At 46.0% G+C, this 24,523-nt stretch overlaps 1 protein-coding gene across 1 annotated transcript; it reads right to left on the bottom strand.

Moving 5' to 3' along the window:
- Window positions 1-6,203: 6,203 nt before the first annotated feature.
- SPN (sialophorin) lies at window positions 6,204-10,216 on the bottom strand. The gene is made up of 2 exons (XM_081132107.1): window positions 10,152-10,216; window positions 6,204-9,773 (listed from the first exon to the last, which is right to left on the bottom strand). The coding sequence occupies exon 2, from the start codon at window positions 9,755-9,757 to the stop codon at window positions 8,480-8,482; it is 1,278 nt and encodes a 425-aa protein (XP_080988233.1). The 5' UTR covers window positions 9,758-9,773; window positions 10,152-10,216; the 3' UTR covers window positions 6,204-8,479.
- Window positions 10,217-24,523: the final 14,307 nt, after the last annotated feature.

The raw sequence follows: 24,523 nt of genomic DNA, 5'->3' as shown, positions 1-24,523 counted from the left end.
GGGTGGGGCCGGCAGAGGACAGGGGAAGGGCCGGTGTAGCCAGCCCCAGCCAGCCCTTCGAAGTTCTGGGGTGGGGGAGGGGCTCTCTCTGGTCTTCACACAGGACCCCTGCGGCTGTAGGTGCCTTGTCTGCTTTTCAGACTCAGAGGGGGGCTCTCTGTTGCATAGGTCAGAAGTCCACCCCTCTCTGAGCCCAAGGCCCTGCTCTCTCCACACACCCAGCTCCCCCAGGCTGTGAGGCTGTGAAACCTAGAATGTGCTCCCGGGTGAGGGCTGGAAAGCTCTGATGGGACACTAGGAAAATCAGGCCTTACACCTGGGTTCAAACCCTAATGCCGTACTTTTGATCTCAAGTACCTTTTCACCTTTTTCTACACCTCAGTTTCCTCCACTGTAAAATGGGATAGTAGTTACCTCATGGGTTCAACTGAGAATCAAGTGAGAAAACTCTGCCAGTAACGCAAGTAAAAACTCAACAAACGTCCATTTCCCTCCCCTTGCCTCTTCCCAAGGTACTTTAAGGGCATGGACAGATGAGAGCTAGGCTTCTGAAAGGGACAACTGGGAACTGCCATGACCTGTGCTGGAGCTCCAGGCAACGTCCAGTCCCATTTCTTCATGGGAAACTGCTGGCTCAGGTCACTGGGAGCACTGACTGCCAATCCACAGACCTCTTCCCAGCCTTCTCCCATCTCTTCCTCTGCAGCATAAGACCCTGCCAGGATCGGGATTCAGGTGGGACAAACGAGGGACCTGGGGCACAAAACTGAAGGAGGCCTCACTCTCAAACTATTTTCTCCCTTTTCTCCCTGTATGTCATTTTCTCCGGGTTTCTCTCTTAAAGGCTCTGTGCTGTCTTTTGCCTGCCCTTCTATGTCCAGCCCTCAGTGTGGTGGGACAGTTTCTCTTTTCCTCCTGGGCACCCAACTAAACTACATTTCTCAGCCTCTTTTGCACGGAGGCCACCACATGGCTGAATTCTGTCCCATGGAAGGTGAGCAAAAGTGAAAGTCTTCCCAGATCCGCCTCCTCTCTCCTTCCCAGGAATGAGGGAGCCACAAAATGGAAGGAGCCAGGGTCCCTGAATGGCATTATGGAAGGTCACCCTCCATATGCCAGTATTGAACTGTTACGTAGGCAAGGAAAAAATTCCTGAGTTATACCCCTGAGTTTGGGGGGTTAGTTGCAGTAGTTACCCTGCCTGCCTAACACACTAAGATTCTCCACAGCTCTCTCCTTTCTCATCCTGCACAGTGAATGCTACAGTTTATGCACTTAGCCATCTCTACCATTATTTAAACTGTCACCTAAAATCAGATGACTCTTGCCCTGGCCGGGTAGCTCAGGTGGTCAGAGCATAGTCCCCAAATGCCAAGTTGTGGGCTCGATGCCGAGTCAGGGCACAAACAAGAATCAACCAAGGAATGCATAAATAAGTGAAACAACAAATCAATGTTTCTCTCTCTCTCTAAAAAAAATTAATAATAAGTAAATAAATAAATAAATAAATAAATATTTAAAAATAAAGTAAAATCAGATGACTCCATATCTCTCACTCTGACATTCCTCCTAAGATCAAGGTCTCTATTTCTAACCATCTCTAAACATCTCTCCTAACACTTCTAAAAATGAACTCATTATGTTTGCCCCCCAAAATGCTCACCTCTCTGCATTTCCACATAATGATGTCAGCATCTCAGTCTCCCAAGATAGAAACCTTGAAATCTGACCCCCTTCTCTCCCCTATCACCTCACCAGCCCATCAGTCCTAAACTGCATCCTCCGAATGAGTGTATTTCTGACCTGACCTCTTCTTTCACCTTAGGCCGCACTCCCACTAAATCTAACTTGGACTAGAATACGCCCTTGTCTTGGGGTCACACTGCCTTCAGGCCATCCTCCTGGATGCCAGGTTCACTCAAAAGACAGATCTGAACTTGCCACATGTTTACTTTTATTTATTTTAATCCTCACCAAGGATATGTTTTCCATTGCTTTTCAGAGAGAGTGGAAGGAAGGGAGACAGAGACAGAGAAACATGGATGTGAGAGAGACACATCAATTGGTTGCCTCACTGGGGCCAGGGATCAAGCCTGCACCCTAGGTAGGTGCCCTTGGCCAGAATCGAACCCGGGACCCTTCAGTCCATGGGCCAATGCTCTAACTGCTGAGCCAGGGCCACATGTTTACTTAAAAACCATCGTTTGTTCATTCATTAATTCATTTATCTCTCCATTCAGTAAACACATATTAGGTAGCTACTATGTGACAGGCCCGGGACTCTGGAGCCACAAAGATGACACGTGGACTCGGAGGGGCTACACTTTGAGTGAAGGACACCTTCACATAATTTCAGCCAGGTGTTTGTGCTGTCACTCGAGGTGCTGTAAGAGTGGAGGAGAAATATGATGTCTGTTTGGGCTGGAGGCAGCAAGGGTGGCTTTGAAAAGGCAGTGACGTTGAGCTGAATCTTGACGGTTGAGGAGGAGTTTGGTGGGAAGTCAAGAAGTGTGTGTGTTCTCTCTCTCCCTTTCCCTTCCTCTCTCTCTCTAAAATAAATCAATTTAACAAAAGTGTGTGTGCTATGTGGCAAGCTGGGGGTGGGCTGGTGTCAGGCAGAGTATGTACAAATGCAGGAGCAAGCATGTGGCTTTCCCCATGGCCCATACCTCCTGGGATCTGGGCCATGGTCCAGCTAGGCTGTCCTGACCCCACAAGTGGAGCAGGCAGGTGTGAGCACCCTAGGGGGCTGAGGCCCACAGCCACCCATTTGCAGCTCGTTGTGGGAGCAAGTAGATTTTTCTCCAGAACACCTGGGGTTTCTGTTGTTTAATGTCTCTACCCCAAACCTATCCCGAGCAGGACAGTCACCCACTGCGTAGGCTCCTCAACCAATTCCCTCCTAGAGTTTGAAAGAGCTGGAGGGATCAGAGCTGACAGGGGTCGCTTCTGCCTGAAGCCCCCAGGTAGCCCATCCTCCACAGGTCCTGCCTGCGAAGGGCCAAGGGGCAGAAATGGGGATGCAGAGGAAAACTAGGTGCAAATGTCCATTTTTAGAAATGAAATGTCCTAAAACCATACATTGAGGTCCCGTTCCTAAACGTGAATTTATAGGTTTCTCAAGACCTTCCCCCACCCCAGATTCTCTTCCATCTGGAATTTTCATTCTGGATGACAAAGATTGATTTATTTATGTATTTAATCCTTACCTGAGGATATTTTTTCCATTGCTTTTCAGAGCGAGTGGAAGGGAGAGAAAGAAACATCGATGTGAGAGACCTCAATTGGTTGCCTCCCACACCCCAGCCGGGTCTGGAGCCTGCCACCGAGGTACATGCCCTTGGCCAGAATCGAACCCGGGAGCCTTCAGTCCACAGGCCGATGCTCCAACCACTGAGCCAAACTGGCCAGGGCGACAAAGCTTTAATTTGTAATCATGATCTTAATGTGCACTTTTGACACTAAAATAGAAACATGTATTTTTATTTATTTTTATTTTTAAAATATATCTTTATTGATTTGAGAGAGAGAAAAGGAGAGGGAGAGAGAGAGATAGAAACATTAATGATGAGAGAATCATTGATCAACTGCCTCCTGCAGGCCCCCAACCGGGGATGGAGCCAGCAACCCGGGCATGTGCCCTGACTGGGAATCGAACCCCGGTTGCCTGGATCCTAGGTCGATGCTCAACCGCTGAGCCACGCCTGGCCTGGCGAAACATGTATTTTAAAATGTAAGATGAAGACTAACATACTGTATATGATTGTGTGTGAATCCTATTATTTAAGAAACTAGAATGTGCTGGTAATTAGCTTTTGCAAGAGAGAAAAAATGTTATTTTACTGTCTGGGCAAAAATATTTTCAACATTTTAAATTATCCTCTCTTGCCTAAGAAAAGCGTGTGGCGTGTTCAGGGAGCTAGCTACAGGGACCTGATGAGGCAGGGGGGCCCAGGACTGACCAGGCAGCGGTGGGCAGAAGGGAAGCAAGGCCAGATCTTTTTTTTAACTTTTCTTTTTTTTTAATATGTTTTCATTGAGGAAGGGAGAGGGAGAGAGATAGAAACATCAATGATGAGTCATTGATCTGCTGTCTCCTGCACGCTCCCTACTGGGGATCGGGCCTGAAACCTGGGCATGTGCCCTCACCTGGAATTGAACCTCGATTTCGAGTGCTGAGCCATGTTGGTTTTGCAAGGCCAGATCTTGAAGGGGGTCTTATACTGCATGCTAAGGAAGGAGGGCTCTATCCTGACAGCCTTAGGGAATGCACAGGTAATCTGGACAGAGTGGCCTTTATTTATTTTTAATTGATTTTTAGAGAGAGAGGAAGGGAGAGGAAGAGAAAGAAAGAAACATTGATCAGCTGTCTCCTGCACCCCTCCCCTGGGGAATCAAGCCCCAAACCGGGGCATGTGCCCTGACAGGAAATTAAACTAACAACCTTTCTGTGCCCAACTAACTGAGCCCATCACCCAGGACAGAGTGGCCTTTTAGAAGTGTCACTGGGACTGCCATGAGCAGAGGGTGGAAGAGACTGGGGTCAGGAAACCAAAAGGGAAGTCTCAGCAGGACCAGGCCAGGGGCGATGGGGCCTGGAGAGAATGAAGGGCTCCCAGGGACTGCAGAAGAAGAATCTGCTGGACTTGGCACCAGGAAGCGAGGACAGAGGAGAGAGTGGGGCTTGATGGTGATTCCGTGTGTTGTGAATGTTGGCACAGCTTCCCTGCTGTCCAAAAGCAGGGCATTCCCATCAAACCTTCCCTGAGCCGAAATGGGCCAATGCGAAAAAGCAATTACCATTCATTTATACAGAAAAATCCGGGGGCATTCCCAGAATCAAAAAATAACCTGCCAAATCATAGCAAATAATACATAAAACCTAACATGACACTAACATATAGTAAAAGCAGTGACACGCTGGCTGCTCGAGGTGTGCGCTGCCCCTTTAACCACCGGCCACAAAACAAACGCTGACCGCTGTTTTCTCCTCTTGCCTTTTTTTTAATTTAATTTTTTTATTGTTGACAGTGTTATAGATGTCCCCCATTCCCACCCGCCTCCTTTGCCCCCTCCACCCAGCCTCTGTCCCACCCCAGCCTTCCCCACACCACTGTCTGTGTCCATGGACAATGCGTACATGCATATAAGTTCTTCGGTCAGTCTCTTCCTGTCCCTCCACCCCCCACCCTCTAAGATCTGTCAGTCTGTTCCATGCGTCCATGTCTCTGGACCCATTTTGTTGGTCAGTTTATTTTGTTCATTAGATTCCACACATAAATGAGATCATGTGCTATTTGTCTTTCTCTAACTGGCTTATTTCGCTTAGCATAATTCTCTCCAGTTTGGCAAAAGTGAAATCCTCTTCGAATTTCTTTTAACAAAAACGGTACTAATGTAGGTCTTTTGTAAAAGCAAAGTGGCACCCGAGGGAGCGGGAACTTTCCGACAGCATGAGATACCTGTACTTAGCACCTGCTGAGGCCCCAGACACAGGCGTGAAACTGACTGAAGTGTAACTTCCAGGCTGAATGAGCCCTCCCGAGCCCTTCTTAGCATGGCTCCAAGCTGCCTTTCCAGCTTCATCTCCCACGCGCCTCAAACCACACCCCATCCTCCCCAGGCAACACCTACTTGTTAATATTTTTCATAATTACAAAAGTGATTGATATTTATTGTATAAAATTTAGAAAATATAGAAGAGTATAAACAAAATAAAAATCACCCATAAACCTATTACTTTACAGACAACCACAGTTACTATACATTCCCACTTAACATTATATTGTAGACATTTTTCAAAGTCATTACATTTTTAAAAAACATTTTTAGCAACTATGAAAAGTATAATAAGCCATTTACAATTATTTTTATAATTGATATATTTGGTTTTTTTATATATATATATATCTTTATTGATTTCAGAGAGAGAAAGGGAGAGGGAGAGAAACATCAATGATGAGAGAGTTATTGATCAGCTGCCTCCTGCACACCCCTGACTGGGGATCGAGCCCACAACCCGGGCATGTGCCCTGACAGGGAATCAAACCGTGATCTCCTGGATCCGGGTCGATGCTCTACCGCTGCGCCACACCGGCTGGGCTGTTTGGTACTCTCTTACCACCATATTTTATATTTTCTTTTTTTTTCTTTTCATATTTTATATTTTCTTATTGTTTCTTTCCTTTTTTCTTTTTGGTCTTACAATATCTACTGCTTCCTTTGCTTTTTCTCCCCCTGTAGAGAATTGAAAGGCATCCATTCCATGACTGTCAAAAAAAGAATCTACATTGAACTGCTTGTGAGTCCTTACGGTGTCTTTGCACCTGCTGAGAGTACCTGGCAAAATCCTTTTTAGCCTTCAAAATCTCTAAGGAGTCATCTCCATACATTCATGGAAGTGGGTATTTACTGAGGACCTAATACATGCCAGCAACATTGCCCCAGGTACATGGCGGCGAGTTTGACAAAGACCCTGTGAAACACACTCCGAGGAAGCCTCTTCACCTTCCCTAGGAGCTGTGTTACTCCCTTTTTTTGGTGCTCTCATAAAATTTTGTTTGTGCTTCTATTTGAAAACTTTTCACAAATTTTGAGCCCTATTGGGTACCTTACCCACACTCAGCATTGCCCGCAGGATTCGCACAGGACCCAGAAACCAGTAATGGCTCAAAAAATGACTGCCCGTGCCAAATGAGAAGGGTGGAGTGGACGGCCTCTGAGTTCAGTGACAATATTTTCTAAACCTGAAATTGAGGCACTTGGTTTGATAAATCTAAGGCAACAGTTGTGGTATCCCTAAGGGACTTTTGGAACTCACTTCTGCTGCTCTGGGGCTATAGTTAGTCCAAACTGTGCGTTGTGAGAAGTAGGAAAGTGTGCCCAGACGCAGCCTCGTGGGTGTCCAGCCTGCATGGGGAAGGCTGGATTTCCACACCAGCTCCGCCATTCCCGCAAGCCAGACACAGGCCTGTGGTGGCCGGGCAGATCCTTGGCCACTTTGTGCCCATTCTCTCCCTCACCTAATGACCTGACCCACCAGATCCCTTTCCTTATCTCCTGCCTGATGTCCAGTTTGACCACATGCAGTCACACTCAGAGTTCTCACCCGCCTCTCTTTTTGTAGGTCAATCTGCCTGCTCTCAGACACTGCACCCTGTGACTCAACAACTTCCTCTCTGCAAATTTCCTCATTGCCCTGGGGAAATACCAACTGCCTCTCGCCCATGTGGCTCCCTGGGCTCTGGCCTGGGCTGGTCTCAGAGATGGCCAGTTGGGTCTTGTGCCCTCCTGTCTATCCCAGAGCCATGGGGGAAGCCCCTGGTTCTGCCAGGCTGGCGTAGGTCCTCATTTAGCTGGCTCTCACTGACTCACATTGGAGAAGGGAAGGAGCTCGAAACAGATAAACACATTAAACATGTAACAACAGAGGGTCACCAAGACTCAGCTACCAGGGCTTCTCTCCCCTACCTCATGTGCAGGGGAAGCTGTGAGGAAGGGACAGAGCACTGAACTGAAGAATCACGCTCGGGTCACAAGAGCAGTCTTTCTAGCAAGGCCAGCATTCTTTTACTGGGCCACCAACAGAGTTAAATCTTTCACTACCTCCCCCATTTGAGCAGAGATGAGGGCGCAGATGTTCTCAGCAGCTCCTCAGGTTGGCGTGTCCTCAGCCTCCAAAACCCTTCCTGCCCCCTCCCTCAGGCCTCTGTACTCACCACCACCCTTCACAAACCACCAAATCCTTGCATCTTGCACACAAACCAAACCCCTGAGTGGACCCACACGGTGCTGGGGCTTCTGAGAACTACACCTGCCCAGTAACTCTTCTTACCTCTACCCGTGGGGGGAGAAATAGCTGAAGCCTTTGGCTGCCTCAGTCCATAGGTGGGGGAGAGCGGCGGCTTGGGCAGAGTGCCTGCCTAGAGGCCAGGTGCTGTCACAAGCACACCTGAGAGCACAGCTAGATGGCACCACTGCAGGCCGGCCGGGCGCAGAGCCCTGGGCCCAGGCTTAAAGGAGTTTCATGGGTTGACCCAGTGACTGTCCTAATCTACGGGGCCAAATGTACCTTCCAGAGTAATCCTACAGGGGGCTGCTGGCTTGTCATTTCCTTCTTCCCAGACTCTGGGGTCCCTGGGGATCCTCTGAGCAATCATAGGTGAGGAAATTTGGCACTATGGAGTCTCAGCATCTGGTTTCAAGGACAAACGTGGAGAAAAAGTGATGGAGGGAAGCCGGAAGTTTCGATGAGTGAGCTGTGGAGCCTTCAGTGGGCGTGAGTCCCGGCCTCTGTCTGGTTTGGGTGCTGGGCGGAGGTGCTGCTGCGGGTGTCGGGTGCAGGGGCTGGAAGCTCAGGGCTAAGAAGCGAGATGAAGTTCAGGGGGAAGACGCTGGCGGGTGATGAGGTTGGAGGCGAGGCTCGGAGGGTGCCGGCAGCTGGCAATGATCCAGCCTCCAGGCCTGTCACTGGCAGGCGCTAAGGGGCCTCGGCGTCCCCCGCCGTGGGCGCAGCGGGCGCCTGCGGGGCCCCGTCCTCTCCGGCCACCAGCGGCTCCTCCTCCTCCCTCAGGCTGGGGCTGGACCCCGCCTTCAGCTCCTCCAGGGCCACGGAGCCCTGGCGAGACTGGCGTCTACCAAAGAAAGTGGTGAGTGCGGGCTGGCGGCCGGAGCCCTCCGCCTCGGGCACCCCGGAGCCCTTGTTTCCAGCGGGCACCGCCGCCACCACCCCGGCCTCCTCGTCGGCCACGCGCGCCGGCCCCGCCCAGGCGTCCACCACCCCGTTGCGCTTCCCGCCTCTGTTGAGCGTCAGGGCCCCTGTCCTGCGCTTCTGCCGCTGGCGCCACATCATGAGTAGTAGCAAGAGGATGCTGAGCACCAGCAGGGCCACAAGCACAGTCACCAGCAGGGTGTTATGTGTCTTCTGACCTGAATTTGGGGAAAGCCCACTGCCTGTGTTTGGGGAGGCCTCTGGGGTAGGCATGACGGATATTTTTACCCCAGAGATGGAGGAGCCACTGGTCCCCTTGGGAGTCTCCAGAGAGCTAGTCACCGTGGTGATAGGGTGTCCACTGGTCCCACTGGAGGTCTCCAAAGAGCTAGCTGTCATGGTGACAGGGGGTCCACTGGTCCCACTGGAGGTCTCCAGAGAGCTAGTCACCGTGATGACAGGGAGTTCATTGGTCGCACTGGAGGTGTCCTGAGAGCTAGTCACCGTGATGACAGGGAGTTCACTGGTCGCACTGGAGGTCTCCTGAGAGCTAGTCACCGTGATGACAGGGAGTTCACTGGTCGCACTGGAGGTCTCCTGAGAGCTAGCTGCGATGGTTCCACCAGCCCTAGTGTGAAGTTCTGGAATATTATTCATTGCTGGGGCAGCAGGGTTACTGGTTGGATTAGAGATTTCCTGGAGCATTGATGACTTCCTGGTGGACACTTCCTGGTAGGTTGTTGGCTCAGATATGGAGAGGCCACCACTGGCAGTGGTGGCAGTCTCAGGAAAGGACGCCTGATTGTCTGTATAAGGATTTGAGGAAGGTGGAGAGATCTGGTGCCCGGTGCTGTCATCTTTCTCAGGGATCCTTATTATTGTATGATTGGAGGTCACTGAGTTAAGGTTTGGGTCCTCAGAGATATTTGGGACCAAAGAAAAAGAGGATTGTCTGGGTGTAGTCATATCCAGAATCCCTGTGTCCACCATTTGGGCCCAGACACCCCCAAAGAAGAGGAGAAGCAGGGTCATTTCCACAGCAGGCATGAGCAGGAGTTGGGACCTGAGGGTGGGGAAGTTGGAGAAATGGAACACATAAGGAGCTGGTGGTAGGACTTGGCCAGGCCCTTCCCTCATGCCCACTTCCCTGCCAACTGCCAGGCCTAACCTGTGGTTTAACAGCTTTTTCCACCTTTCTTTTACTGTTATCAGAAATAACAAGGGAACAGATGTTGGCAGCTCCCCCATCAACTCTATCGCACAGGCCCTCTCAAGCCTTGTTGGCAGCTTGCACTCCAACAATGGCCACCCCTCCTGACCCTATTGCCTGACCCCAGTGGCTCCTGATCCTCTTTCCCCATTGCCTATCAGGGTCTTTTCAAGCCATAGGCACACTCTAGGTGTGCCCAGACCTCTGCCCCACCAAGTCATATCCCCTTACCAGATCACTTGATAAGGGCACAAGCCTGGGGCCAGGCTGCTCCAACTCCTCCTGAAGCGGGGGAAGGACTGCACAGGGCCCTGAGAGGAAACGAAGTGGCCCTGGCTCCACCCACCCCACCCCAGCATCCTGCCCCACCCCTCCTGGTTCCCACAGCTGCCATGTGGTGATGAGAGGGGCATCACTTATTCTTTCCAGGGTCTGAGATGGTGCAAGGGCTCTGGGGTCTTAGCTTTATGGGGGCAGGGAGTCTGGAATGGGGATTCCTCAGTCTTAACTGGGAAATGGGATGGCAAGAGGTGGAGCTGGGATAGGGAAGGGGTTGGACCCGGGGTGATGGGAGTGTGTACTTGAGAACTACGGGGTGCAGGAGAGGAAATGGGAGGGAAGGGTGGTTTCCTTTGCATTTGTGGTCCCCAAGCTGTTAGGGTATGAGTAGGGGGTTCTTTATTTTCTTTAGATGGTTGCTGTTTTCTGACTTTCCCCTAATTTGTAAGCTTTGACTTTTGTTATGTGTATGGTTTTGGTTTTTGCCTTTCCTTCTAAAAAATCAAAACTGATTTTCATATTGCAAAAGCAGTAGATGTACATACAGGTAAAACAGGCCAATGTCAGGGCCTGGGATCCTACCCCACTCACAAGCTGACAAGTGAATCTGACACAAAGACATGAGACTCCTGGGTCAGAGACACAGGAATTCATTAGTCACCGCACAGCAAGCAGCAGGGGCATTATGTTTTCATCAGTTCCCTTTGCCCCCAAGTCCCACAGGGGCGATGCAAAGGGGCTTGCCCCAGAGCTGAGGAATTGCCCTCTTTTCAAGCATGTGGTAATGAAGCCTGTTCTTTGTCCTGAATGGGAGACATTACTTTTTCCCTTAGAGTTACTCACTGCAAACACAAACAGGAGAAGTTTGCCTGGATATAGAGAGGCCAAGACTTTGTATCCTCGGCACGCCAGCAGGAGTGTGCAGGGTGCTTGGCGCACCAGCAGGGATGGCTCTCCAACAGTCAGGAGAGCATAACATGGACAGACTCCATGCCACCACCAGGTAAACATTCGTAACAATGTCTGTGTTGACACATACGTGTATTTCATTATATTAAATTTTATTACTATACTGTTCTGCACTTTTTTGTTGTTTTTTTTTCTAATCCTCACCCGAGGATATGTTTATTGATTTTTAGAGAGAGGAGGGGAGGGAGAGAGAGAGAAACATCAATTGGTTGCCCCCCAAATGTTCCCAGGGATCAAACCTGCAGCCTAGGTATGTGCCCTGACCTGAAATTTAACCTGCAACCCTTTGGTGTATGGCTAACTCTCCAACCCACTGAGCAACCAGGCCAGGGCTGCTGTTTCTTGATAGATCCATTTTCCCTGCCATCGCCCTCTAGATTCCAGCTCAACAGATGAGCACTTGACTCACTGACGCCAGCCCACCTCCCAGGTCAGCGACATGCCTTTCAGGCCCTTTGTAACGAAAGTGCTTTTGTTACTTTAAATCGTAGCCCTCTGTGGTCACTTTCAGCGTCCGCGGCAACAGTTGAGCTGGTGACTCTGGAGCCAACTTCTTGACCCAGACTGAGGCTCAGCCACTGACTGACTGTGTGACTCTGGGCGACAAACGTGAGCTTCCGGTGCCTGGGGCTGCTCTTCCTGAGCCCAGCCCAGGTTCACACTAACAGCACCTGCCCAGCAGCCTGGCTCTGGGGCTTCATGAGCTGGGACACAGAGAGTGCTCCAAACAGTGCCTACGAGCCCACCCCCGTAAAGGTTGGCTGTTACAAATTCTTGATTGTCACTTTGTGGCTTCCCTCCCTTTAGCTCTCTTGTGCCCAGTTTCTGCTATGTGTACATTGACTTCTGTAATGCTCAGGATTGATAATACTTGCCTTCTCTGCTTCGCATTGTCTAGAGCTGCACTGTCCAATACAGTCCCCACCAACCACAGGGGCTATTTTCATTTTAATTAATTAAAACTAAGGAAGATTTAAAATTCATTTCCTCCATTACAACTAGTCAGCTACATTTCAAGTGCTCAAAAACCACATGTGGCTAGTGGCAGCTGTGCTGGGTAGTACAGGATTCTTGCATCATCTCAGAAATTAGAGATCAGCACTGTTTGGTCCAGACTTTAAGTCTAAAAATGGAAAACTATTGTTTTTTAAAGGAATTTTTAAGATTACCTATTGTTCAGTGTATAGCCAATAATTTAGTATGATTACTTATCCCTAATTATACATCTTTGAATTTTTCTTAGCTTTTCTAATTGCTTTTTCCTAATTCTTTGCTCCTGGTGGCCTACCTGTCCCCTGCATAACCCTGTTGCTACACAGCTTCATCCTGAGACTGGTGGGTTTCTCTCTCAGGTGGGATCCCCTGTTTCCTGCATCCACAGGCTCCTGTCATGGCTGATAGCCTCATTTTTTTTACTGGAACACATCCTCAAGTCACTTTCTAAGAAAGTGCCCTTCCTAAGAAGAAGGTAAATCTTTTAAATAGTCTTGCACCTAAATATGTCTTTATTTTATTCTCACACTTGCTTGAATAGAATTCTAGGCTAAAAATTATTTTCCTTAGAAGCTAGTAGGTGTTCACTCATTTTCTTCTAGGGTCTGAATACTTGATTTTGCTGATGAAAAGTCTGATGCTAGTCCAAGAGTTTAAAACAAAAACTGGGAAAACTGAAAAGTTCAGCCTTCAAGTTGGAAAGCCCTACTCCAATACCTGAAGCCCAGTTAGCTCTTTATTAGCTCACTCTGAAGTATGAATAAACTTTGAAGAAATACCAGACATTGAAGGAACCCGGCAACACGAAAGGAAAGCATCAAGATAAACCAACCGTGTCATCACTCTGCCACCCTCTTTCCTAACAGGCCCGTTTGTTACTCAGAGGCCCACCCTCCAGGCAAACCAGGGGCACTGACCCCTCGTTCAGCTCCAGGGGAAAGTCCGATTAACCTAAAGTAATCGCTCCACCCCTACCCGTGACTGGGTCAGGAAAGGGCATGTGACCCAATGCCAGCCACAGAGGTGTAAGAAAGAGAGGCTTTTTGAAAACATCTTCCCTACTTTGTTTTTTTAAATCCTCAGCCAAGGACATGATTCCTGATTTTTAAACAGAGAGAAACAGCGATGTGAGAGAGAAACGTGGGTCGGTTGCCTCCCAGCGGTGCCCCGACTGGGAATGGAACTCAAAACATTTTGTTTCACTGGATGACCCTCCAACCCACTAGCTGGGCAACCTTCCTTACTTTATTTTATTTTATTTTTTTAGAGAGAGGAAAGGAGAGGGAGAGAGAGGGAAACATTGATGTGAGAGAGAAACATCAGTTGGTTGCCTCCTGTACACACCCTGACCGGGAATTGAACACGAAACCTGGGCATGTGCCCTGACTGGGAATTGAACCAGCGATCTTTCGGTGCACGGAACAGTGCTCAACCAACTGATCCACATGGGCCAGGGCCTTACTTCTGAAAGAAAACCAGAGCAATGACTTTTCCCTCCCTTCAGACATGATTAAGGACATATCCTACAACTCTGAGAGGAACCAGCTCTAGGATGATGACAGTGCCTTGGGTGGCAGAGCAGGGAGACAAAGAACATGGGCTCCTTAAGGTATTGCAAAAGCTAGATCAACAGGCTCTGAATCCCACCTAAGTCCTTCGGTGGTCTTCCTATAAGTTGGATCTTTAGTTATTTGTAGCCAAAAATATCATAAGTACATAAACAAAATGAAAGATAATCCTTGTGGAAACAATAGAAGTTACATAAAAAAAAGAAAGAAAGAAAAATCTGATGATCTTAGAGGCATTTGAGAAGATATTGCTTCCTTAAAATAAGGACAGGATGATATGAGAAGAAATAGAGTGTGAGACTGAATTCTTAGAAATTAAAACTGTGACAATAAAATGATTGGAATATAAAATAAAAGGAACTGAAAATAAATAAATGGGACTGCATCAAAATAAAAAGCTTCTGCACAGAAAAAGAAGCCATCAACAAAACAAAAAGGGAATCCACTGTATGGGAGAACATATTTGCCAATGACATATCTAATAAAGGGTTAATATCCAAAATATATAAGGAACTTATAGAACTTAACAAAAGGAAAACAATCCAATTAAAAAATGGGCAAAGGGCCTAAATAGACACTTCTCCAAAGAACACATACAGATGGCCAAGAGACATATGAAAAAATGCTCAACATCGCTAATCACCTGAGAGATGCAAATAAAAACCACAATGAGGTATCACCTCACACCTGCCAGAACGGCTCCATCAACAAATCAACAAACAACAAGTGCTGGGGAGGGTGTGGAGAAAGGGAAACCCTCATGCACTGCTGGTGGGCAGCCACTGTGGAAAACAGTATGGAGGTTCCTCAAAAAATTAAAAATTGACCTGTCATTTGACCCAGTGATCCCACTTCTAGGAATATATCCTAAGAAACCCCAAACACCAATCACAAAGAACTTATGCACCCCCAAGTTCATAGCAGCACAATTTACAATAGCTAAGATCTGGAAACAGCCCAAGTGCCCATCAGTAGCTGAGTGGATAAAAACGCTGTGGCACATTTACACCATGGAGTACTACGTGGCTGTAAAAAGAAGGAGCTCTTACCCTTTGGGACAGCAGGGTGGGAACTAGAAAGTATTATGCTGAGTGGAATAAGCCAGTTAGAGAAAGACAAGTAGCACATGATCTCACTTATATGTGGAATGTAATAAACAAAATAAACTGATGAACAAAATGAACCCAGAGACATAGAAGCATGGAACAGACTGAGGGTCTCAGAGGGCAGGCGGGGAGGGGGGAGTGGGCAGGGAGAGATTAATCAAAGAATTTATATGTTTATAAGCATAACCCATGGTTACAGACATTGGTATGGGGAAGGCCTGGGGGTGATGCGGGGTGGAGGGGATCAATGTGGGTAAAAAAGGGACCTCTGTAATATTTTCAACAATAAAGATAAAGAAACTTAAAAAAATAAAATAAAATAAAAATACATTTAAAAATAAATTAATTAAACGAATAAAAACCTTAAAGGCAAAGGACCCAGTGGATGCTCTCTGTCTCTAGAGCAAAGCCACACTTTCCCTCCATATCTTTCCTAAGGCACATATCTTTACAAAAAAAAAAAAAAAAAAGAAGAGCTTATTGCACCGCTTTATTTACTCCCTTATCTGTGCTGTGCAGAACTGAACGTTCTGCACACTTGTAATACCCTGTAGAGACACCATGCTAGACTGCAGTTACTCTCAGACAACACTAGCCTCACGGGTTGCAACCTGTGCCATCACACGCCTCACACACAAAATCAGCCTGCACTTGCTTTAATGCTCTGTCATCACTGTCTGAAAGTCTTGTAATTTTTTAAATAAGAAGCCTCACATTTTTATTTTCCAAATTATGTAGCTGGTCCTGCTCTCAGAGTCAGGATGGGGAGACTCAGGTAAGATTGTCTGAAGGTGAAGGAGCCACAGTTCAAGCATTCTTTAAAAAGCCTATAAATAGTAAGGATATAGACAATTACTCCACAGGGTTTCCTTGAATCTCAGTTCCCTACGCCAGTATCTCCTAAGATTTGGCCAGTAATCAGGTGAGCAGTTTATGAAGTGTGAGAAATGGAAAGTCAGCAGAAAAGAGACTGGCCTGAGGAAAGTCTAGACTCCCAAATGAGGGACCCTGGACTCTGCAACAGTTAACATGGAAAAGAATATGGATCCATATTAAAAAGGCCTGGTCTCTGAAGCAGTTCCTTGTCCCCACTTTTATTGTAAATTTTGTTATGTAAAATTTCAGACATCATTAATATATCAAAATAATAGTCTAATAAATCCAGCTTCAATAGTTGTCAACATTTTGTCACTATTGTTTCATTCATCCCTGCATTTTTTTGAAGTGTTTCAATCCAAAACCCTATTATTTGACCCACATATATTTCAATATTGAAGTCTAAAAGATAGACTCTTTTATTAATATAGTTTCAATACCTTTGTCATATCTAACAAAATCAACAATATATTTTTTTAAAAATATCTAATACTGGGAAAAACAAGATGGCGGCGTAGGTCACAGCTGCACCCTCCGTCTCCCGCAACCACATCAAAATTACAACTAAAATACAGAACCACCGTCACTCAGAACCTCCTAGGATCTGGCTGCACAGAAGCCCCACAACCAGGGAGCTGAAGGAGCATCGAGACCAGTAGGAGGGGCGCAGACGCGGGCGGATCTGGGCTGAATTGCAGAGACGCGGCCGAGGGCCCACCCCCGGTGCCGAGGTTTAAACCCGGGAGGGAATCTCAGCGGCGGAGGTTTCCCGGAGGAGCGAGGGGTCCCAGCCCCACAGCAGGCCCCCAGCCCAGGGCTCCAGGCCGGGAAGAGACGTCCCCACAACTCCGGGCTGTGAAACCCGCGGGGGCTGTGGCTGAAGGTCGCGGTGGCTGTGGGAGCCCCAGCAGCTCCTCTAAAGGGCCCGGCACGGACTCACTCGGACGCTCCCTCTGAGCCCAGCGCCGGGCAGCAGCCTGAAGGGACCTGGGACACTTGGGGAGGAACTAACCTGCCTGAGATCCGGGCGAGAGGTGGAGGGGCAGCTTCCTCCCAGGCAGAGGGGCTGGCAGAGGCCATGGCTCCCTTGGCGAGTCCTCCCTGCACACAGCCGGCAGGCAGGCGCCATGTTTGAATCGCCAGCACCTGACTCTCACCTTTGGCCCCGCCCCGTGATTCCCGGAGGCCCCGCCCCTCCCCACCTTCAGGCTCATCCAGGCCATTTCCAGGGGCTTTTCTGTGCAGGTGGCCTCTCCAGCCTCATGCTTAGGACTTTCCTAAAATCTCTCAAACAGGCAGCAGCAGGCCCCATACGGCTTGATAAGCTGCTCCAGGCCCGGCACTAGCGGCAGCTGCATTGGCTCATAGCTTGGCCTCTCCTGGGCTCCTCCAAGCCCAGCACAAGTAGCAGCCAACTACAGTTTGCTGTGTAGCTCATGCTGGTGGCCCTGGGCAAGGCACTGGCACAGGCTGACTTTGCACCTCCCAGGAGGCCCCAGAGACAGTGCACCTGGTGCTCAGACTCGACCACGCTGGATGACAACCCTACCACATCCACGAGTGACACTCAAGGGGCGCACTTGGTGAACCAAAGCTCCACTGAAGTAAATCCTGCTCCATAGGGGTGTCTCCAGCACAGCAGCTCTTTGGCTGTAGTTGCAGCTGGTCCTCACAGCTGATTGGCCTGGGGGTCAGTTCCTCCAAGGGATGCCAACAGCAACCAAGGCTCAACTACAACAGGACAGTGCACACAGTCCACACAGGGGAGCACCTAGAAGGCCCAGCTCAGATGACTGGGGAGGCTGAGCCACTGGACCCTACAGGACACCTACTACACAAAGCCACTCTACAAACTCCAGGAGACATAGCAGCTCTACCTAATACACAGAAACAAACACCTGGAAGCAGCCAAAATGCAGAGGCAAAGAAACATGTCACAAAGGAAAGAACAGAAGAAATCTCTAGAAGAGGAACTAAATGAAATTGATCCAAGCAAGCTAACAGATACAGAGTTCAGAATTTTGGTTATAAGGATGTTTAAGCAGATGGTTAGGGAAATAACTGAGAAAATCGAGAACATAATAAAGTACCAATTTGAAATGAAGGCTACAGGAACTGAAATGAATAATAATTGACAGGGGATCAACAGTAGAGTAGAGGACACTGAGAATCAAATGAGCAATTTGGAACATGAGGAAACAAAAAACACCCAACCAGAAGAGCAAAAAGAAAAAAGAATCCAGAAATATGAAAATGGTATAAGGAGCCTCTGGGACAACTTCAAGAGGCCCAACATTCATATTATTGGGGTGCCAGAAGGTGAAGAAAGAGGCCAAGAAACTGAAAACCTACTTGAAAAAATAATTACAGAAAACTTCCCCTACCTGGGGAAAGAAATCGACTTTCAAGTCCAGGAAGCACAGAGAGTCCCAAACAAGAGGAACCCAAAGAGGCCCACAGCAAGACACATCATAATTAAAATGCCAAAGGTGAAAGACAAAGAGAGAATCTTAAAAGCAGCAAGAGAAAAGCAGCTAGTTACCTACAAGGGAGAACCCATACTACTGTCAGCTGATTTCTCAACAGAAACCTCGCAGGCCAGAAGGGAGTGGCAAGAAATATTCAAAGTGATGAAAAACATGGAACTACAACCAAGATTGCTCTACCCAGCAAAGCTATCATTTAGAATTGAAGGTCAGATAAAGATCTTCTCAGACAAGGAAAAGCTAAAGGAGTTCATCACCACCAGACCAGCACTACAGGAAATGTTGAAGGGTCTTCTTTAAGAAGAAGCTAATGAACAAAAGAATCTGATGAACTAAATAGATCCAGAGACATTGACACACGCAACAGACCATCATATTTCAGAGGGAAGGGGGGTGGAGGGTGGGAAGAGATTAACCAAAGAAGTTATATGCATATATGCATAACCTATGGACACAGTCAATAACAGGGTGAAGGCCTGGGATAGGGTGGGAGCAAAGTGGAGGGGGTCATTTGTGGGGCAAAATACTCTCAACAATAAAGATAAATTTAAAAAGTAAAAAAAAAAAAAAATCTAATACTCAGCTCATGTTCAGGTTTCTCAAAGACACTTTTTTCCCAGTTACTTTGCCCAAATTAGGACGCATACAAGGTTTGCATTTGTTTGGCCTTGTGATTTATGTCTCTTTTAATCTACCTCATTCTCACTCCATTTTTTCATGCTATTCATTTGTCAAATTATTTGCCCTGTAAAACTACCCACGTTTAGAACTTGACATGTATCTTCATGGGCCTCTGTGCCGTGTTCCTCTATCCATAGGATTTTTGGGTTAACTAATTTTAGATGTAGGGGTAAATTAGATTTGGTTTAATTAATTTTTTTGGCAAGAAAACTGCATAAGTGGTGCTCTGTATTTCCTTTACATCATCTCAGGAAGCATATAATGTCTGGCTATCCCATGTGCATTCCTGTTAAAATTGGGTTGGATATTGCCAGCTAGTCCATTCATTTCAAAGCTCCTCAATGGCCTTTCAAACAAGAGTTTTAGCAGCCATTGGTTATTATTAATGATGCATTATTTCATTAGAAGCTGCAAAATGGTGCAACTCTCTGAGTCTCCCATTCCTTCTGTTTTTATGACTAGAAATCTTCAATAGAGGAATTTTCTTTCATCATTTCTTTGTCATAAAATATAGTTTATACCGGAAGTTGGTACAAATGCTCATTATTCCTCCTACTCCAACTTTTAAAATAAGTTGGTTCCTTAGCAGCCTTTAGTGGTGATCAGTAAGGCTGTGGGGAGTGTTTTTGTTGTTGTTGCTGTTTTTTAATTTTTAGTTTATAAACTCATGGAATTTAAAAATATTTGACATATTTTAATCTTCCTCCCCTTCTGACTAACAAGATGTTCCAGATTCACCTGGTGTCTTTCCTTTCCCAGATCTGCAACCAGCTATTTCTTCAAGAATCCTTCCTCAGTTTTATGGAAAATGGCATTTAGAGATCATGGTCTGTGCTACTCTTTTGGATTTTTCTTCCCTTTTGGTGGTAACCAGTGCTGGCAGAACTGGTTTGGGGCCCTTCATGCATGAATATGGTTTCCTCTGAGCTAAGAGTATCCAGGAACTTTGCAACGATTGCCCTGGCTATTATGAAGTCAATCTAAAAATCAGATTTTGTCTATACAACTAACATACTACTTGTTCCATTTTCTGGACTTATTCTACAGAATGAACAAGAGAACTAAAACTAGGGGAAATGTTCATTTCAGTTCTTTTCTTTTAATGTTTTGTTTTCTGCAGATTCTTTACAACAAACCTAATGATAAAGTGAATCTTGTCCAAAATCAGTGGTTTCCCAATAAATAAACATTGATATAATTTCCTTTTTTATTATTTTTGTTAATTTTTTACCACAGTAAATGGGATTACAGTAGAAACTCAGATTCTTGATGCAAGAGTTGATAAATACATAAATATTTATATATGGAAAAAAATAAAAATAAAAAAATAAAAGAAACTGCCCTAGTCGGTTTGGCTCAGTGGTTAGAGCATCAGCTACAGACTGAAGGGTCCTGAGTTCGATTCTGGCCAAGGGCATGTGCCTCAGTTACAGGCTCGATCCCCGGCCTTGGTTGGGGCACATGCAGGAGGCAACCAATCGATGTGTCTCTCTCACACTGATGTTTCTCTCTCTCTCTCCCTCCCTTCCACTCTCTCTGAAAAGCAATGGAAAAAATATCCTTGGGTAAGTGTAACCAAAAGAAAAAAAAAAAAAAGAATAAAATAAACGACCTAAGTGTCATTTGACAAATGATGGAATAAAGATGTGGTACACGTACAGTGGAATATTACTCAGCAATAAAAAAGATAGAATATTGCCATTTGTGATACAGATTGATCTTGAGAGTGAAATAAGTCAGAAGGAAACGATGAGAACCACATGACTTCATTTATATGTGGGATAGAAAACAAAAAACAGCAAACAGGCAAACAAATTCATAGATAGAGACAACAGAATGCTGGCTACCAGAGATGAAGGGGGAAGGACCAGGAGGGGAAAGGGGGTCAAATATATGGTAATGGAAGGAGGCTAGACTTTGGGTAGTGAAAAAACAATAGAGCATACAGATGTTATGTTATAAGGTTGTGTCACAGCACAGTAAATCTAGGAAAATTCCAGAACAAGAAGAACAGGGAAACTGAGACAGATACTTAAACAGCAGGTGCAGCCACCTGGTAAATCCTATCTTTCCTAAGCCAAGGACACTCAAGAGTAGATGGTTTGCATTTCTCCTCCCCAGCCAGAGGGTAAATAGTTTAAATCACACCACTCAGGGAGTCAGATAACAGAAACCCAATTAGTGCCATTTGCCAACCACACCCAAGGACAGACAAATTAAGAGAATAAACCTCATTTTGGTACATCAGCATAAAGGTGATGAATATTCTATTGACTCTCCTCTAAGACCTCCCTAAATGCCCAGTCTTTAAAACCCCTGAAAAGTGTGGCTCAGAGGTTGAGCATCAACCTATGATACAGGAGATCTCGGTTCAATCCCCAGTCAGCATACATGCCCGGATTGCGGGCTTGATCCCCCGTAGGGGGAGCTGATCAATTAGTGATGTTTCTATCTCTCTCTCCCTCTCCCTTCCTTTCTCTGAAATCAATAAAAAAAAATTTTTTAAAGGAAAGTCCCAGCTTGCTCTCCCTACAGGGGGCATGCCCATGCCATTCCCTACCCCCTCTTCTTCCCCCACAGGCATGTGTCCTCTAACCTCTAAGGGACCCCATGAGACTTGCAACTAGGGGAGCAATGGGCAGTAGCAGCTAGTCCTGGGCTAACCCCTTCTTGAACCTGTCTCCAAGGCCCCCTTTTCCCCCTTTTCTCTGACTTCCCAGTGAACCAAAGCAACTCAGCCTAGGCTCTCCTGTTGCTTCCTCTATGCCCTTCCTTGTTTCATTTTCCCAAGTATATTTTTGCTGTGGTCAATAAATTCTTGCTTTCTTTTCTGTACTTTATCTCTTGATTGAAATCTTTCCCTCAAGAATTCACAATAAGAACCGAGGTCTTATTGTCTCCCCAGTAACAGTTGTACACCTGAAATTTATATGTTATTAACTAGTATTACCCCCAATAAGTTTAATTTTTAAAAAGGATAAGATATCTAGGAATAAATTTAACAAGGGGGTGAAAGACCTGTACACTGAAAACTACAAGATATTGATGAAAAAATTTGAAGATAACACAAATAAATGGGAAGATATCCCATGCTTATGGGTTGGAAAAATTAATATTGTTAAAATGTCCATACTACCCAATGCAATCTAGATTGAATTTAAAAATCCAAGGGTGGCCCAGCCGGTGTCACTCAGAGGTTGAGCGTGGACCCAGGAACCAAAAGGTCACCAATGGATTCCCTGTCAGGGCACATGCCCAGATTGCAGGCTCGATCCCCAGCAGGGGGTGTGCAGGAGGCAGCTGATTGATGTTTCTCTCTCATCAATGCTTCTATCTTTCTATCCCTCTCCCTTCCTCTCTCTCTAAAAATCAGTAAAAACATATTTTTAAAAATCCAATGGTGCCCCTGGCCCGTGTGTCTCAGTTGGTTGGAGTGTAGTCCTGTGCATCGAAGGGTTGAAGGTTCTATTCCTAGTCAGGGCACATACCTAGGTTGTGGGTTTGATCCCCAGGCGATCCCAGGTCAGGGAGCATACGGGAGTCAAAAGATCCATGTTTCTCTCTCACATCGATGTTTCTCTCTCTCTCCCTCTCCCTTCCTCTCTCTCTAAAATCAATAAAAACATATCCTCAGATGAGGATTTTAAAATAATCCAATGGTTTTTTTCACAGAAATAGAACAAGCAATCCTAAAATTATATGGAAACATAAAAGACCCCAAATAGTCAAAACAATCTTCAGAAAGATCAAAGATAAAGGCATCATGCTTCCTGATTTCACACTATATTACAAAGCTATAGTAATCAAAACAGTATAGTATAGGCATTAAAACGGACACATAGAACAATGGAACAGAATAGAGAGCCTAGAAATAAATCCACACATACAATTAACTTATGACAAAGAAGCTAGAATATACAAATGGCTAAAGGATAGTCCCTTCAGTGAATGGTGTTGGGAAAACTAGCTACATGAAAAAGAATGAAAATGGACCCATATCTTATACCATGCACAAACATCAACTCAATATGGATTAAATACTTACCTATAAGACCAGAAATCATAAAGAAAACATAGGAGGTAAGCTCCTTGACATCAGTCTTGGTGAGGCTTTTCAGATTTGACACCAAAAAGCAAAGGCAACAAAAGCAAAAATAAAGAAGCGGAACTACGTCAAACTAAAAACTTCTGCACGGCAAAGGAAGCAATCAACAAAATGAAAAGGCAACCTAAAAAATGCAAGAAGAGCCCGGCCGGGCGTGGCTCAGTGGTTGAGCATCGACCTAGGACCCAGGTGATTGGGGTTCGATTCCCAGTCAGGGCACATGCCTGGGTTGTGGGCTCGATCCCCAGTTGGGGGCGTGCAGGAGGCAGCCAATCAACGGCTCTCTCATCATCGATGTTTCTCTCTCTCTATCCCTCTCCTTTCCTCTCTATGAAATCAATAAAGTTTTTTTTTTTTAAATTAAAAATGCAAGAAGATATTTTTTTAATCACATATCTGTTAAGGGGTTAATATCCAAAATATATAAACAACTCATACAACTCAGTAACAAAGAAGCAAACAATTGAATTCAAAATGGACAGAAGATCTGAATAGATATTTTTCCAAAGAAGACATACACATGGCCAACAGATACATGGAAGAAGTGCTCAGTATCACTAATCATCCAGGAAATGCAAATCAAAACCATCATGAGCTCTCACCTCACGCATATTGGAATGGCTGTTATCAAAAGGACAAGACATAACAAGCATTGGCGAGCAAATGAAAGCTTTGTGCACTGCTGGTGGGGACACAGATTGGTACAGCCATTATGGAAAGCAGTGTGGAGGTTCCTCAAAAAATTAAAAATAAAGCTACCATAAGGTTCAGCAATTCCACTTCTGGGTATTTAGCTAAAGGAACTGAAAGTACTAATTCACAAAGATCTGTACCCTTATGTTCATTGCAGCATTATTTACAACAGCCAAGATACAGAAGCAGCCCAGGCGTCCATCAGTGGATCGACGAATGAAGAAGATATGGTGCATGTGTATACCATGAAATATTATTTGGCCAAAAAAAGAACAGAAATCTTGTAATTTACAACATGGATGGATCTTGAGGGCATTATGCTAAGTGATGTATGTCAGGCAGAGAGAGGCAAATACTGTATGGTTTCACTTATATGTGGAATCTAAAAAATCAAACCAAACAAAACACCAAACTCACTCGTACAGAGAACAGATTGGTGGTTGCCAAAGGTGGGGTGGGCAAAATGGGCGAAGGGGGTAAAAAGATACAAACTTCCAGTTATAAAATGAATAAGCCCTGGTGATGTGATGTGCAGCATAGTGACTATAGTTAACAACACTGAATTGTATATTTATTTGAAAGTTGCTGAGAGAGTAGATCCTAAAATTTCTTATCACAAGAAAAAGAATCGTAACTATGCAGTAATGGATGTTAACTAGACTTATTGTAGTGATCATTTCACAATATACACAAACAATTGTACAACTGAAACTGATATAATATTACATGTCAATTATATCTCAATTAAAAAATAAAACAAAGAACAGCCTTGGCGGGGTAGCTCAATTGGTTAGAGCCTCACCCCGCTACACCAAGGCTGTGGGTTTGACACCGTCAGGGCACATAC

The sequence above is a fragment of the Miniopterus schreibersii genome (genome assembly GCF_964146895.1).
Source record: "Miniopterus schreibersii genome assembly, chromosome: 3".
In the NCBI taxonomy this organism is placed as follows: Eukaryota; Metazoa; Chordata; class Mammalia; order Chiroptera; family Miniopteridae; genus Miniopterus; species Miniopterus schreibersii.
This window is presented reverse-complemented; position numbering and strand designations above follow the sequence as displayed.

Bases quoted from the DNA above. Each gene is read 5' to 3' on its own strand.
- SPN (XM_081132107.1), bottom strand. From the start codon at position 9,757: ATGCCTGCTGTGGAAATGACCCTGCTTCTCCTCTTCTTTGGGGGTGTC.